Below are 17,556 nucleotides of genomic sequence, written 5' to 3'. Positions count from 1 at the left end.
ACGGCGGAGTATGGTCAAGTCTTCCATTCATTACGATAATTACGTTGAATTAAAACGTTGACATACATGAGGGCTCATTTAGACGATGCGAGAACTTGCATGCGAGTTTCATTACATTGCGGGTTTTGATCGGTCGGTTGAATTGGACGTAACCAACAGTCCGCAATGTAACTAAAATCGCATGCGAGTTCGCGCGCCGTACAAATCACATATTTAAAATTCTTATACGTAAATTATAAAACAGTTGACACTGACACTAACCGACACCGCACAGCCAAATATTTAAGGTAGGGACTTAAAATTTTAAACATAATTATATTTCAGTTAAGCGCCACTAAAGAATCCATTTTTGGAAATTCAACCCTTAACTCGGGCAAAGTAGCTAGCGAAGGCTAGTCGTACACGCATATATTTGATTAAGTACAGGCCTTAATGAGCATACTTTTATGGGTTTTATTAAACATGTATGACATTTTTTCCTCATAAATGTATTCAGCACGCAATGTTTGTTTTCATTAAAAACGTCGCACGTACTGACGCAACGTCACAAGTGATTAATGTACATACACAATAATTACTGCACTTACAACACCGACATACTGTCCGTTTCTAGCTTTAAGATACGTCAATTAATATATCTAGAAACGATATGGATTAGATATGTCAGTGTTATATGTGACGTTATTGCGAACAAAAAACAAACAGCTCTTAAAGTTCGAATTGGGCCGAATGAGTAGACAACACGCCTGTGCACGCGACTTCGTCTGCATATAAAGGTCATTATTAAGTCGTTAGATTGTCCCCCACCCCCTCCTTAGTAACTCTCGTGCTAAAATGCAACCTTCATTGCACTTATTAAGGAATTCTGGGATAAAAAGTATTTATTCTGCAATTAGGCCTCAAAGATTCTTTTTATCTACAAGTCAGTAGCAAAATTTATACTTATAGTTGCTCAAGCCATTTCCGTGAGTAGAAAAAAGCGGCAAATATAAAAAATGTAAGCGCGAAAATTTGAATTTCGCGCCTTTTTCTACTGACGAAGTTGTTTAACAGACAGAACAGACTATACATAGGTATAAATACAGCGGCCAATACTTGAGTAAACATTATATTACACTCTTAAAATAAATAGCTTTAGCAATATAACAGAGATGTATATGTAGAGATGTATAAGTCTCTAGAGTAAATTTATTCATTAAATTTGGAGATGTAAAAGGTATACGACAACAGATGCACTAAACATACGCTAAGCTTTTTGTTAAATACCCATAGCAATTTGTCCGAGTGCAGTCCGAGTGCAAACAAACCACGAAAGCAGGTTTTACGGCAGAGCCATAAAGTTTTCAATAGTTAATTTCCTAATCACAAAGCAGTATAAATAAGGCACGCTGCCCACCGGCTGTCCGCTGGAAAACGTTTTAATTAAGGGAATGGACCAGTAGTGTCATGATGTTCTAGTCGGTGCCAGCAGGGAGTCGAATTGAGAGAGGACCAGAGTAATGAGAGCTCGAATAACAACTATAGTTCGGCAAGGCAAGGGTCGCTTTGTCGAGGATCGATGATAGAAAACGCCATCAAAACATAAATATATTATTAATACCTATATAAATAAAATTAACTTAATAGCGTCGTTCGCAGACGTTTCTGCTTGTTAAAAATAATAAAATAGTATGGGTAGCACATCGTATCTGGTCAATTTCCAATATGACTTGGAATACCGGTGGCTGTTTAAGAAGTGTAACTCTTACGATAGATGTCGCTAGGGTTCCCTTGATATGGTGGAAAGATTTGCTGGCTATGGATGAGGTTTTGGTGGCTCTGATGGCAGGCGCTGGAGTATCGATCCAGAGGCCGTGTTCAAGTTCCATCCAAGACAGTAATTTTTCCACTTTTAAATTTATTTTAAGCTTACTAACCTATATGGTCTCCCACTGCTGGGCAAAGGCCTCCCCGCTCTCCATCTGTCTCGGTTTTGAGCAATCTCTTGCCAGTCGTTGAGATATGCGTGCAGGTCATCCCGCCATCTCCGCCTAGGCCTGCCAGATCCTCGTCCATCTTGTTTCCATACATAAATAATGCATGGAAACGATCCCGTCACTTTTCGTTGAATCTGTCATCGCGAATATCGCGATATAATATTTTTACTTTGCTTTTGCTGTCAAATCAAAAGTGCGACGAAAATCATTGGAAATATTGAATTCAGAATTAATAAGTGACTGGGCAAATTATTTACGTATCTTCTGAATGCAGCTTTTTGTATTTTCCTGTCCGCTGACCTTACATTTTGCACATTCAAGCATATGAAGCTCAAAAATGTTAACGTTTTTGTCGTAACGTTTAATTTGTAGCAGCAGAGGGGTTACAAGTGCGTTGCCGGTTTTTAAGATTAAGCTCTTTTCTAAGGTCGTAACGGTTGGAAATACCGCGGGCGACAACTCATTCCCCGTTTAGCTTTGTACGAGGCAGGAACACCTTGCTTAGCGATCGTTCGGAATAACACCCCTGCGCTCCATTCGATGGTCGATACATTTACAAATGAACTGTATCAAATACACAACCTCTTATCTATCCTACAATAAACATAGCAAAGTCAACCTTGATGAGGTTGAATAAAGTTGATATTACAAGGGCAAAAGAAGTGAAATGTGATGTTGATATTGCTTCATCAACATCACATTGGAAATGGAATTAGTTCGTACATTGCGATGAGTTGGTTAATGCTATAGGTAATAGGGGTGGTTGCTTATCAAATGCTATAATAAGCAGTTTCTAGGGAGCCTATTTCGTAGGTGAAAGGTAAAAAAGAACTATACACGGTTACCTCCAGTTTGTCAAACTGCAACTGGCATATTCGCTAGCGTGTGCGTTACTTTCTATGCATTTGGCTCGTACTCCTAACCTTTTTTACTCTAAGCAAATTGACTCCAATGGTTAAAATTGTTTGGTACTCGTACATTCATGAAGTATTAGATAAATAAACAAAAAAACTAGCGACCCACTGTTAAATAACCTACATATTTAGCTGAAATATCTAATAATACCTATATTAAATTTATATTTATACCGAGGAGTGTGGAAACCAAGTTATGTTTTTTCATACCCAGCCCGACGGTTTGTCGACGGTATTGGGCCATCAATCATCGGAAAACAAATATATACAGGCAAAAACTCAAACGTTGCAACTGATTATGACACGCTGTCGCAGTCGCGATGTATGTTGCTTGCTTCAGTTTAAAAAAGTTTAAGTGCTATGATTTGTACAGTCACCACTCGAGATTGTTATTGCTAAATTGGAAATTCTGTAGTGTAAGTATTGAACGACCAATTTAGCTAGGACTCTAAATGGCGCAACAATTGCGGAGCGTGATGGTAGTGATGGTGCAAACTGCACTTTCATAGTAGATTATGTGACTGCTACATAGTCTACATACTGAATTGCATTTAATGGTTATACGAGTGTGGGTTTATTAAAAGAGCTGACAGCGAGTTTGCTAAAAATATCACATGAGTCTTTTTTTTGCCTAATTATTATGTACATTTAAATTCACTACTTTATCTACACACATACTTAACAAGCTCTCTATGACATCATAGAGAGCTTGTAATGTGTGTATTTGTGTCTAGATAAAGCAGCTGAACACATGTTCAGGACCGCATGTCACGACTAGACCGTCATTTGATCACAAATTCAATAAATGTAAAATGTCACCTCAAGTAGGTAATAAATATTTTTGGAAAAGACCCTCAATTTCAACCTAAGTTTGGGAGCCAAGTTTCGGAGTCTGTTTGGTTTGCGCGGTATTGCGCATCAATCATCGAGGAACAAATATAAACAGGCAAAACCTCAAACGTGGCGATTGATTATGACGCCGATTTGACGGCGAGGCGGCAAGTGCGCTAATAAATCGATTTTTGTAATAAAATACTAGCCTGTTATAAGTAAACACCCTTATGTATATTTGAAACCGTACCATAATGAGACTTAACATAACTAAACCACAAATCATGTAAAACTATCGGTTATGTAGCATCCGTCTAGGTCTTTCCGTGACCCCAGCCGGTGCAACTCAGCTGAAACGTCGGAATTAAAGGTAAAAACAATGTAATTATATCGCGGTAGACCCGTTTGTGTAATTAAATATGTGTACAAATCGCGAGAGTTTATAGTGTTATATGTAGCATAATTTCTAAAATCATATTTCCTAAGTACGAAATTCCTAAAACAGAACATCGAAAATCAAAATGTCTCATGTCTGTATGAAATAGGTACCTAAAGATGCATGCGATTACCTGTCATGTGCGCGGAAGGATAGGCGCAGGGTGCTGGGCAGTTTGGGCGCGTGCGCGGGCGCCGAGCGCCGCCGCCGCACGCGCTCGTATGCGGCCGGCTGCCAATGCCGTACGAACGGTGTTAGTTTCACCCCTGTAACAGAATTGTAAATAATCAATAGATGTATGGGAGAAATACTACCTACGGCGCGATTCGGGAAATGAATAAGAGATTTACTAGGTATGAAATAGTAAAGATATGTGACGTTCCACGACATATGTGAGGTACCTTTTGCTGTCGAACGTCACATATCCTTACTACTTCATATCTAGTGAATCGCGCGGCTAGTCTTCTAATCGAAATAAAACTCGAGAGACAATATTTTAAACTGTTATTTTATTTTAAAGTCTACTTATTCATTAACACCGTGTTTAAGTACCTATAAAATATATTTGAATACTAAAATATTTCTGAATCCAACCCAAATCTCGAATTTCCCTAAAACCTTTCGCTATAGAATTCGTTTGATAAAAAACAAAAAATCAAGCACCAAACCACACCAGCTCAAAGCGAATTCGTTTCCAAAACTCGTTTCAAAAGTATGTAAACTAACCATTACTGCCCAGTTCAAACGAATCGTGATCAAACAGAATTTAGTTTTTTCTTGCTAAATTTTATAATCGGAAACTATATAAAAACAAAACCAAGCTCTAATAAGGTTTTTTAAAGTTTAAACATGTAAATTTGCCCCAACAACTCTGTAAATATAGTCGTCTTTCATTTTTCACCAGTAAATTTGCGTTGTTGGCCGTATCAATTTGGGAATTTCGAATACTTCATAAAGCCATTGCGATACCGGTATTTCTCTAAAACTCACCTTCACCGCGAGCAAACAAGGTTGATTTTGCGACTGACGATTTAATGAGATACAAAATCCACTTCGTAAAAAGCTCGGTCGCATTTTTGTCGGTGATTGAGTGAGACTTTAATCGGTAATAATTGAATCTGCGAGAACGGAACGGCGGGACAAGTGAAATTCTGTCAAAGGACTGTCTCATTTCAATCATAGACAGAGAGAATCATACTATCTTTGTCTTACACTAGTGATAGCACCCAAAAGAAAAGGATGAGTATAGTTTTCCTGTCTGACAAATTGGTTTTACCAACTATATTTAAATACATCGGAAATAGTACAGTCATTATAGATTTTGACCCGTGAATAATTAGTTCTTGGATTTTTTTTTCGTAGGTCCCTCGGGGGGGTCACTGGGAGTGTAAATTCAAAAAGTAGGCTTAATCAGGCTCCTGCGTATATTCAAAAAATGGTTTTTTTCCAAAAAAACGGGTTTTCTTCAATAACTCGGCCATTTTTGATTTTAAAGTAAAACCGTAAGGACAAAAACTGTAGGAAATTTGATTCTCTACAAGTTAGTCTAGTCATTATATCAAAAAAACCGACCCTTCCCGTGAATAATCAGTTCTTGGATTTTTTTTTGTACGTCCCTCGGGGGAATCACTGGGAGTGTAAATTCAAAGAGTAGACTGAATCAGGGTCCTGTGTATATTCCAAAAACGGTTTTTCTTGAATAACTCGGTCATTTTTGATTTTACAGTAAAACCGCGAGGACAAAAATTTTAGAAAATTTGATTCTCTACAAGTTGGGTCCTCACAATTTTTCTTCTAGGATCGATAGTTTGGAAATAAAATTTGAAAAAAGCGATAAATTCAAAATATTTTCAACATCCCGTTATTTTCAACTTTACGACTTAAATGAAGAGGACTAAACTTGTAGAGAATCAAATTCTGAACAATTTTGGTTCCCACCTTCTTTGCCCCAAAATCGATATTTTTGAAATTAAACCTGAAAAACGCGACAAATTCAAAATATTATCATTATCTCCTATGTTCCACGCTTTACGGCATAAATGAAGGGAAACGAAGTTGTAGAGAATCAAATTCTGAACAATTTTTGTCCTCACGGTTTTACTGTAAAATCAAAAATGACCGAGTTATTCAAGAAAACCCGTTTTTCGAATATACACAGGACCCTGATTCAGTCTACTTTTTGAATTTACACTCCCAGTGATTCCCCCGAGAGACGTACGAAAAAAACATCCAAGAACTGATTATTCATGGGAAAGGTCGGTTTTTTGGATATAATGACTGGACTAACTTGTAGAGAATCAAATTTCCTACAGTTTTTGTCCTTACGGTTTTACTGTAAAATCAAAAATGGCCGAGTTATTGAAGAAAAACCGTTTCTTTGGAAAAAAACCATTTTTCGAATATACGCAGGAGCCTGATTAAGCCTACTTTTTGAATTTACACTCCCAGTGACCCCCCCGAGGGACCTACGAAAAAAAAATCCAAGAACTAATTAATCACGGGTAGGGTCGGTTTTTTGGATATAATGACTGTACTAAAAGCCGTGTTTGCCGGCGCAGTTTATTCGGTTACTGTGGAGGTAGTTTGATTAATAGGGTATGTTTCACTTGTGTTTATTTTACGGGAATCGGAAAGGGTCGCGTTGGACGAAGTCCTCAACGTTAGGTTATGTGAGTTACTACGAATTAGAAGTTGGGGGTTTAATGTTTAAGTATATGTACATATGGAAAGGACGGTATTTGCACAGGCAGAACTAAATGATCCGATCAAATGGTGTTTTGGCAACCCTTAATCATAATGTAAGGTAATTTTCTAGGTGTCAACTATCTCTGCAGCTCTCTGCAGATTGTACTAAATTGTGATAAAAATTTGCAAAATTTTTTGTAAGTATACATAATTACATAGTTTCACTTATTAAATTTGTTCGAAGTTTTCCAGAATTCTAATGCTTTCAGAGAAGACATAAAAACGGGAAATTACGTCGCAATACCAAGTAATTGCTAGAGCAACCGTTTATTAACTAGAACAGCGCAGAAGCCTTATAATTTTGAAACTTAATTCATAACTTTAGTTTCCCGTGTATAGAAAATAGGAAATGTCTGTAAGTGGCAGAGAGCAGAGTGAATGATTAATTTATGAGCGGTCCCGCCGCATTTCCATCGAATGATTAGTGATGTGATGAGCCGTTACCGGAAATATTTTTTGAAGCGGGAATGTTACCGATAATACTGTCTACTTGAGGAAATATCTATAAATCTAGAAATTTCAAGTGTGATATTTCATCAGAATTCATAGGTTCAACACATTGAACGTGGTAACGTGTATAAATAAATAAATAAATACTCTAGGACATTCTTACACAGATTGACTAAGTCCCACAGTAAGCTCAAGAAGGCTTGTGTTGTGGGTACGCAGACAACGATATATATAATATACAAATACTTAAATACATAGAAAACACCCATGACTCAGGAACAAATATCTGTATCATCATACAAATAAATATGTAATGTGTATGTATGTACGATTTCTTCTTCTCTCTTCTTTCCATCCTGCTACCCCCTGCTGGGGTGTAGGGCTCGATTTGGGTTGGCGCAGCACGTTTTGTCACTTTCATACCTATCTCTCACTCGTCATGTCGTCATTTGCCCTCTTTCGTTCTCCTTCCCACGTCCACCTTTTCCTCGGTATACCTTATTTTTCTCCCGTCCAAGGAGTATTTGCGAAAGGTACCTAATTGCCTAATAAGGAGTATTGCCACGTAAAATTAAATAGAGTGAAGCCCGCTTAATACAATCACGTATTCAAGGACCCGGGTATGTCCTTAAACTACGTCCAAGACCACCGGTGGACGGGCAGCAGCGTCCCTAAAATTTGGTGCCCGCCCCACGCCTGCCAAGCGTGGCGATTATGGCATTTACCCCCCATAAGGGGGAGGCCTATGTTCAGCAATGGACGTCTTATGGCTGAGATGATGATATTGATGATGATGATGAATCATCGCGTATCAAGTTTCTCGCGTATTACACACCATTTTACACTAATTCCTGCTACTATTTTCATCATTCTTCATGGTTAATACATTTTCCCGCTTAAGCCGCGTTTTTGGTACGGTCCCTTCTTTTCATAAACGTTATTTACTTACTGTATTCCCACGGAACATCACTAAAAACGATCGTTAAAACGCAGCGGCCATTTTTAATTAAAAACTCCAAACGCCTAAATACAGGTACCTAAGTAAGATTGATGGGTATTTGAACAATGTAGATGGTATCCATTAAATGCAGATGATTACCGAGCAGAGCAACAGATGAACGTAAACGGTTTTATATTTTTAATATACCGCAGTACGTAGACCCTTGAATGAAATGATTCCTTAAGGGCATACTTTGATACTCTACGTTTGTAGCGCATATGATATTATAGACTAGCTTTTGCTCGCCACTTCGTCTGCGTGAAAACAGTAATCTGAATAAAGTGTATAGTTCGTTTTTTTTAGCATTAGAAAGAACTCCACAGAAGCAAGCGTACATCAATTATCAGGCAACTCATTAACTCTCTCAATTCCATCCCCATTTTCACTCTCTTTAGGGATGATTCCCGATATAAAACTATCCTATATATGTCCTTCCTCGTGACTCAAATTATCTTTATGCTAAATTTCAACCAAATCGGTTCAGTTCAGCGGTTTAAGCGTGAGGAGGTAACAGACAGACAGACAGGCAGACACACTATCGCATTTATAATATAGTATGGAAGTATGGATTATAGACGACAGATTGGTATCATATTCTACAAACCTAATTACGCCTCCATACCGGACAAATTCCTCCCTAGTTAAACTTCCCACATGCCGAGTAACGCGACTCGCCAGCCGCAAAGGAAATATGAGGCCAAGTTGCAGCTAATTGGGAATCGCGGCCGTACGTACAGCACCCCGGGGAGCATGTTCGAAGTCTAGAATCTGCCTGGATTAGGGAGGGATGCTATTCCCATTCGTTTATAGGACTTAGGGCCGCCATACACGGACTGCTTTGAGCAGTCAGTGCCAACAGCTTCAAGCGGTCGCCGTTGGGTGATCTGCAGTTTCAATACAAAATCGTCATTCGCAATATACGAACCGCTCAAGCAGTTGCAACTGCTTCGGGCGGTTGGTTGCGCGGTGAAATTTCATCATGCGGTCAAGCTGCAAAAGCAGTCCGTGTATGTTGATCACTGGGTTACTGCTCGAGCAGTCCGTGTATGGCGGCTCTTAGAATAAGGTACTGATAGCATGCCTGCCATGCCGCCGACGAACAAAATCCTCTCTTTAGCGTTTTTCCATATACTGCTCATGGACCGTGAGTATTAAGACTATTTTATCGTATTTTTGTGTTAAAACTATTATTGCTATAATTTTTTGTATACAATTTGACGATCTTTTTGTGAATTTATGCAATGTTTATGGAAAAATAAAATGTAAATTTTCAATGAGAAATAAATATTATCTATCTATTGCGGATGTACCTATGTAATACAAGGGACGAGTGTCGCTAATATACAACTAGGATTCCGTTATCTGCCAATATCCTTGTATTTAGGGGCGACACAAAAACATTGACAGATATCTCTATGCCCTTTTATGCCAATCTGCCATCAGTCGGATCGAGACGTATGTGCAGTGAGATTGTAAAACAAAAGATGAAATATACACTTGATATCACGTTTTTAGAAACGGCCACTATTGTTACGCTGGTCCATTGAGCGATCAGCTCGCCCGCATTCCACTAGCAATAGCAATACAAATCCAGGATTTATAACCGCTGAGCGTCACTTCGCTCGGATTTGCTCGTGGCTCGATCCAGTGTTTGTGCAAATACCCTGGATGCAGTTCAATCGACATCGATTAGTGAGACGTCAGCGCCATTGTGGGGAGAAATTTGAATTTTAAATGTCGGGGGATAATCTTACACAAATGTGCCAACTAGGTTAAAGCTGATGCTATAGTTTAAGGCTGGAGAAATTATTATAAAATACAACATTAATACTAGTGACGTGAATAAAATTAAATGCACACTAATGGCGGAGATGTCGGTCATATGCGATAGGAAAGTCGTTTATTTGCTTTTTTTCGATATCGATATGGTAAAAAATAGATCATAAAATTGGCTAGATGGCGAGATATATGGGCGCTCCGGTAACAAACATACCTAAATACTTTAGTGAAAAGTGCATAAAAATCGCATTCATTAATTTAGCACTTTCCGCTTGCTGACTTGATAGGATCTGTTCTTTATTATTTAGGAAGGTTAAATTGTACCTATCCAAAAAGCAAGAAGTCAGAAAAAAATGTGTAGCGTAGCCAATGGCCATACAAGTAGAATATAGAATGTCATGTAAAATATACTATCAAACTAAAAAAAACTTTTCCATTGCAATCGTTTATTATTACAGCTTTTATTGACTATTTATGTTTATTCTGGTGGCTACTAATGTTTGCGCAAGCCTTTTACCGACGGTCGTGTCGTTGGATTTAAAATTACGGTTACGTAAAATAATTCAATTCGAGTCAAATCAAAACTATTTATGAAGAGCCAAAGCAATTTGTTATATAAACAGTAAACACACAGCATTCACATAAACACTAAACAAATATTTTCATGAAAAAGCAACAACTAATAATATTACAAAAAAAAAGTAAGTATAGTAACAGCACCAGTCATGGGACATTTAAGAGGGAATTTGGAGCATTTGTGATATTTCCCTAATAAATGTGAATGGTCTACAGCTTAGCGTATTGAAAGATGAAAGTCCTATCCGTCATTCATGTTTTAGGCGTGTTGTATCAAAGATACTGCAATGAGTTTCCACATACTTAACAAATTAAAACTATGCTATTTTTCTCCAGTCATGGACACCAAAGCTCCAGTAATGGGCCCCCAGTAATGGGCACTGCTCTAGCAGTATAAAATATTGAAATAGGTCTTCAGATCTGGTCCATGTTATCATAATATTGCATTATCATCCGATTTGCATATTTAATTACGAATACAAAATTTCAACTCAATCGGAAAGTGGCTCAAATTCGGCTACCAAGATTTGACCCACACGAACTAACAGGGCAAGATATGAAAGTTTGGAAAAACGATATTAATTTATCCGAAGTCCGAGCATACCTCCTGGTTGACATATTTCGTAACTAAATTTTACTTCTGTATTGTTTAAACATGAAATGATGGCATGGCAAGCATCATTATGTAAATTGTCCCATTATAGGAGGTATGCAGTTTTACGGCTCCTATAATGGGATTGGGCCAAATACCACTATTTTTTTACATCTGTGGAGTCACAACATAGTATGTTGTATACCTTATCTCATGGTAAATGCAATTAACAAAACACATTCTAGTTTTCATCAAGTATTAATTAATTAAAATTTAATAAATTAACTCACCTCTCTTAGCGAAGTTGTTAAGAATTCGTAGTGGTATTTTTTTTCAGTGACACGACAACTTTTGGGTTGACGCCAATTTCTTAAAAAACAACCAATTTTAATAAAAATTCAAACTGAAACAGCTCTAGGACTCTTATTTATGATAATATACAGGCAGTGTTTATAAACTACTTTTAGACACTTATTTTACAGGAATTGTGGTTTTTTGTCCCATTACTGGTTCCACGCCCATCATAGGGTACACTACTATATATCTTTATTAAGAAAATCTTCAATCGAGTAATGGAGTAATACAATTTATCAATCAATATTTTTTCTGATTTGTTTTTAAACAAGAACTATGTAGCTTAATTTAAATGTGTTTTATTTTTATTTTTAATTTTAAATACTTCTACGCGGACTAAGACGCGGGCATAAGGTAGTATTATAATATTGCATGAGGTTTTCGCGATATTAATTATTAAATTATTCCCTCGTGTTATCGACTGAATAGGAATCTCATTACCTGCAGGTTTGCCCAATAATTGAAACCATTCATATGTAAATTCCGTATATAATTATTAGTTTGCATAGTTAATTTTGGCATAGCCATTTAATTATGAAAGCTATTTATTGTTATTGTATTAATAACAATGGCGCCGGGCCTAACCTATTGGGTATAATATTTCAGCCGTTTCAGGACACATGGTTTATTCATTACATACATCGAATTAAACGAAAACATTCGTTAGTCATAATAGTGATGTTTCCTGAGTTTAAAATAAATTATTTCACACCATGCACGAAATAAAGCACCAGAAAAATATTAAAACTAGGTACATAAACTACGTGTATGTGAGGTGTGCAATAAAGAGTATTGTATTGTATTGTAAAAATACCTATAACGCAGGTATGTTCAGACACAATCGCTATTTAATAAATCCGAAAGTACAACACGACCGTGACGTCATTGTTCTGTATTTCATAGAGGTTTCATAGTACCGTAAAATGGGGTGAGTAGGGTCAAAACTGAAATTCAAACCTCGATAGCATTTTATTTTTACATATGGTGTAGATAATGGGATGAGAGGGGTTTTCATACAAAGGTGATTTTGGAAGATTGTTGGATTGATTTTTTTTATTATGCGTACTATAGCTCCATTTTAAACTGGAATACATTATTTCTGTAACAGTAGCCTTAAAATCCCTTCTCACCCCCCTCTCAAACCTTCTCTCCCCATTCATAGCCCACCTCTCCCCGCGAAACCTACTCACCCCGTTTTACGGTAGCTTATCGTTTTGATAGTTTAAAAAAAGAAACTGATTTGACTAAGCAGTCCCAAAAAATACCAACGCACAATTTTGAAAGTGGGCAACCGAAACGTAATCCCCATTTTTGTACCTGGACATTGACATTATGGAAAATATTTTTACACAATTTATTGTACATATTTTAACCATAACTATGCCCCTTCGTTTGTCTTTTTTTTATTAGTACAAGCATATAGCATTAATATCGCAGTCCCGTGACCTCGTCTTCTTTCCTCTTATCTTAATTAATATGACATTTGATATTCTCTATCTAATTACATTATAAGAAGAACGCAATATGGACCCAGGTGAGGGTTAGGTAAAGAGCACCTCTCTCCCCTCCTTCCCTCTAACCCCGCTACATGCCTCTAATTAACCAATTTCGTAAAGTCATGAGCAAATGTCAAAGTTATGCAAATGACACAAAGTAGGGATTTTTCGTTTCATTTTAAAGCGACGCTCATCCTTTTCCGAAAGTAATAATCTACATAACAAGATGAGCTCGTGGAAATTCTGCTTTAAAAAACAAATGTCGTATGTAGATTTCATATTCTTTTTCTTTCAGCTGTTTGCGTTTGGAGGTAAAGAATCTTCACACAGACATGATATCTAAATAGATATCGCATGTATCGCGATATATGTGCACGAGAAGCACATGTTAGTCGGCCGATTTTTATTGCGTTGTAATTTGGTTTATGTTCGGTGTTAATTCACCGTAAAAATTAGATTGATATTTACAAAAACCTACGAAACTACCTAGTCTTTAGCCCTTTGAAACTTTAGTATGGGTCATTTTTTCGTTTCAAAAAATGTAGACTACCTATTATCTAATCTGATAGCGCGTCAACGCGTAGCCTAAATGTGCCTTTTATGAGATTACCATTTAGCCAGCTACCTATGTTATTTTAATGCACAGTCAGCAGCAGAAGTTGCTAAGCGGGCGAAATGTTCAAAATTACCTTGACGCGCTCTTATTCTCTTAACAATAAAGTCGCGTCAAGATCATTTTGAACAACTGGCCCGCTTAGCAACTATTGCTGCTGACTGTAGGTAAGTGAATGAACGACTTTAAGAGACTGTATTTAATTCTCCTGAGATGTATTGCGAGTTATTTGTAGGCACCTTACAGTTTCTCTGCTAGGGTTAGACCAAGAAAAGTCTGTAGCGATTTTGATAGCACACGCAGTGCAAGTGTTACTTTAAACGTCAAACTTCTATGAAATTATGACGTATAAATAAACACTTGCACTGCGTGCACTATCAAAATCGCAGACTAGACTTTTCTTTGTCTGACTCTACTTTCAACGACCCAGACTACATGGGTGTTCTATACCAGCAAGCCTCTGTGCTCCCGAGTACATTACGGAGCGCTCGTGTGTGCGGAGTGGAGCGTATAATTTTGCGCGCCATTTGCGAATGGACGTGCGCGGCGTCAGCCTGCCTCGACGTGACCTCCGTCTGCCGCTCCTGGTTGTATTACCATTGCCGGTCTGGGCAGGGAAAAGTAGAGCTTCCTAGCTAACCAGTGTAACTGGAACTCGGAGACACAAGTCTCTAAGTGTCAAAACAAGTACTGAAGAATCAAAATCTATACATATAGATACTTATAATTAAAAAAGAGCAAGAACAAAATGAAGTTCTAGCGTGAGTAGCGTCTTGTTTCCTGCAGCGGTATCATAGTCGCATTTTTATCACCTATCATGCCATGCGCCACTTTCGCACTTACATATTTGTTAGAAAATGACAGGCGTGGTGACAAATGATAAAAAGCCGACCATACTAGCCCTACTGCTTTTTCGAGCTTGGCAAGCGTATGGAACACCCATGGTACTTCGAACACATTTTTATATGAAGTTTTTGATACTTACTAAGTACTCGAATCTCGAGTTCCATCGCTGATCTACTGGCGGTTGGTAATAATAATAATGTATAATATAATCGACAACTTATGGTGAAGTAGTAGGCAATAGGCATATCACTCTGAGGTAGGGCGAAAGCTTCTCTAGCCCTTCAAGTGGCGGTCAACCCGTGAATGGTCGATGCGAAAACCAGTAATCTGTCGGATGACACCAGTGAGTGGTTAATGAGGTGTTGCCGTATTTAGAGGTGAAATTAAGCACGCAACGCAACGCGCGTGAACGCATTTAAGTATAGTTACGCTCTTCTAGCGCCCAAAATTAGGTATTCGTCGATTTTGTAAAATAATCGTCGAATTTGTAATTTTTTTCTAATTTGCGCTGACCACCCACCGGGGCCCCGCCACTTGACTACTTTTCGCGTTTTCGCTGGCGCCACTTGAAGGGCTAGTGTCAAATTAAATAAATAAATAAATATTTAAAAACATTATTACACAAATTGACTAAGCCCCGCAGTAAGTTCTATAAAGCTAATGTTGTAGGTACTTAAGCAACTAAGTATATAAATACTTTAATTCACAAAACTACTACACAACTATTATATAGGTACTAATTCACCCGCCCAAACAATTCAAACTCTCCAATACACGTATGTAAACAGAAGGCCCCGACATTAAATGATTACTATGAACTGCCTCGCTAAGACAGGGTCACAGCTGCTCCTAATAAATGGCTTGCTTCATAAACGGGCTTAATAGGACAAAGTCTCATCTCGGCATGGGTGTTATGCTGAGATATTACTGTTTCGCCGGCGGGACTGGAAAAACTTGAAGGAGCCGGATTAAATTATGCGGGGTATTTTATGGAGGGATACAGTTTTATAATATGGCGGGTGTCTGAGTACTAAGGCAGCTTTTGTAGCGGATTATAATTATATAGTAGTAATAGTAGTAGTAGAAGATATACCCAAGGTAATAATTTAAAAAAAGATTACGGCCTTTATGTTGATATAAAAAATGCATATGCACTGGTTGTTTGCATTATACAACTTCTGTATCGGCGTTATACTACAGTATGGGTAGGTACCGTCAGCATTAATAGTAAAGTAATTTATTGCACCATAAAGTTAGAAAAATAAATACAAAAATCAAATAAAAAATATAGAAAAAAAAGAAAGTTAATTAAAAAGTATGAAATAGCGCGCCATAAGTATCTGCTATCCTGGAATACTTTTACAAATATACCTTTAGCGACATCTTAAAACAGTTCGCGTTCAAAAGTATCTATTACAATCTTATTATTTTATATACATACAGAAACGTATCTCTTTTAAGCTTCGAATAAATTTAAAAGTGGAAAAATTACTGTCTTGGGTGAGACTTGAACTCACGGCCTCTGGATCGATACTCCAGCGCTCTGCCATCTGAGCCACCAAGACCTCATCCCTAGCCAGCAAATCTTTCCACCATATTATAGGTCAAGGGGACCCGTATCTCTTTTAGTTAAGCTCTTAGATAATACTTTTTAGAAATAAAATTAATTCATAAAGTGTCCATGCACTCTTGCCGCTCGCTGGTACGTAAAGCGCGTGGATTGAGAAGTCATGCAAACTTCATTACAATAGGTAGTAGATACCTAACCTATACTCTAGTAGCACCATAAAGCAGTTATGTATAGGTAAGTCGCCGTTTTTTATATCACCACAAACGCCGTAATCTTTTCTTTAATGGCTGCTCTTGGATTCTGGTCGACGAGGCAATGCATGCCATTCCCAAACACATTCTGCCCAAACTAATCCTAGTCTAACCTAACCTTCAAATCCGTAACAAGTATACTAAATCGAAGATCTTTAGTAACTGGTTTTGGTAAGTTTTCAGAGAGTTGTGAATAGTAACAGGTACCGTTTGGAAGCAATCGCGGATCGTTCTGTGGCTCAAGGGGGTTCTTTCCATGCAAATTCGAACGCTGAAGCAATATCGTACCGCTTGTGGTCTAGAATCGTAAAATAGACGGCCGCACTAATACCGTACCTTCTGGAATACGTACCTGGGATGTAGCCAAGATGACAATCGAATAACGCCAAACGCCAATCGAATCTTAGAGGACATATCATCATCATCATCTCAGCCATAAGACGTCCACTGCTGAACATAGGCCTCCCCCTTATGGGGGGTTAATGCCATAATCACCACGCTTGGCAGGCGGGTTGGCAATCGCAGTCGAGTACACCGAATTTGAGGGACGCTGCTGCCCGTCCACCGGTGGTCTTGGACGTAGTTTAAGGACATACCCGCAGAGATGTGACTTATTTGAAATACTTGTATTTAAAATGCAAATACAAAATGCAAAATACCTATTTTGTATTTTGCATTTAAATACCTTTTGAAGAAAACTATTTTGTATTTTATTTGAAATAGTTTTTGGGACCTATTTTCTATTTTCAAAATACAAAATACTTTATAGTAGGTAGGTAATGTAGGTAGGAGTTACAATCTCTTCTGATGTTACAATCCTGGCAACTCTCTCATTCTTTTAACATGTAACTGTTGAATCTGTTTAGTATAGTAACGTCGCACATGACCACAAGCGTAGCGAGTGGTAAAAAAAGTGGAATCTTGAGTGTTGCGAGGGTTTCAAGGCACGAGAGGAGAACAAACTTTACTGCCCCGGTGAAACACAAACGAGACGTTTTCATCACACTAACGAGAGGCATTATACTAGCTGTAAAACATTACAAATTAATGCTTTAAAAGTTGGCCGTTAAAAACCATCATCCATACCTACATCCTACTGGTTAATATGAGCAAACAACTAGAAATTT

The 17,556-nt window shown here is 37.8% G+C and overlaps 1 protein-coding gene across 1 annotated transcript in view; it reads right to left on the bottom strand.

Annotated features, from left to right (window-relative positions):
• Nucleotides 1–17,556, bottom strand: part of LOC134664331 (uncharacterized) — a 395,099-nt gene that overhangs the window by 66,992 nt on the left and 310,551 nt on the right. Inside the window, exon 2 of the mRNA XM_063520904.1 lies at nucleotides 4,291–4,423. Within this exon, the coding sequence (XP_063376974.1) occupies nucleotides 4,291–4,423 (133 nt within the window). The remainder of the gene's footprint in view (nucleotides 1–4,290; nucleotides 4,424–17,556) is intronic.

This window comes from Cydia fagiglandana, chromosome 5 (assembly GCF_963556715.1).
Source record: "Cydia fagiglandana chromosome 5, ilCydFagi1.1, whole genome shotgun sequence".
Lineage (NCBI taxonomy): Eukaryota > Metazoa > Arthropoda > Insecta > Lepidoptera > Tortricidae > Cydia > Cydia fagiglandana.
Note: the sequence above shows the minus strand (reverse complement) of the source record. Positions and strands in the feature narration are given on the sequence as shown.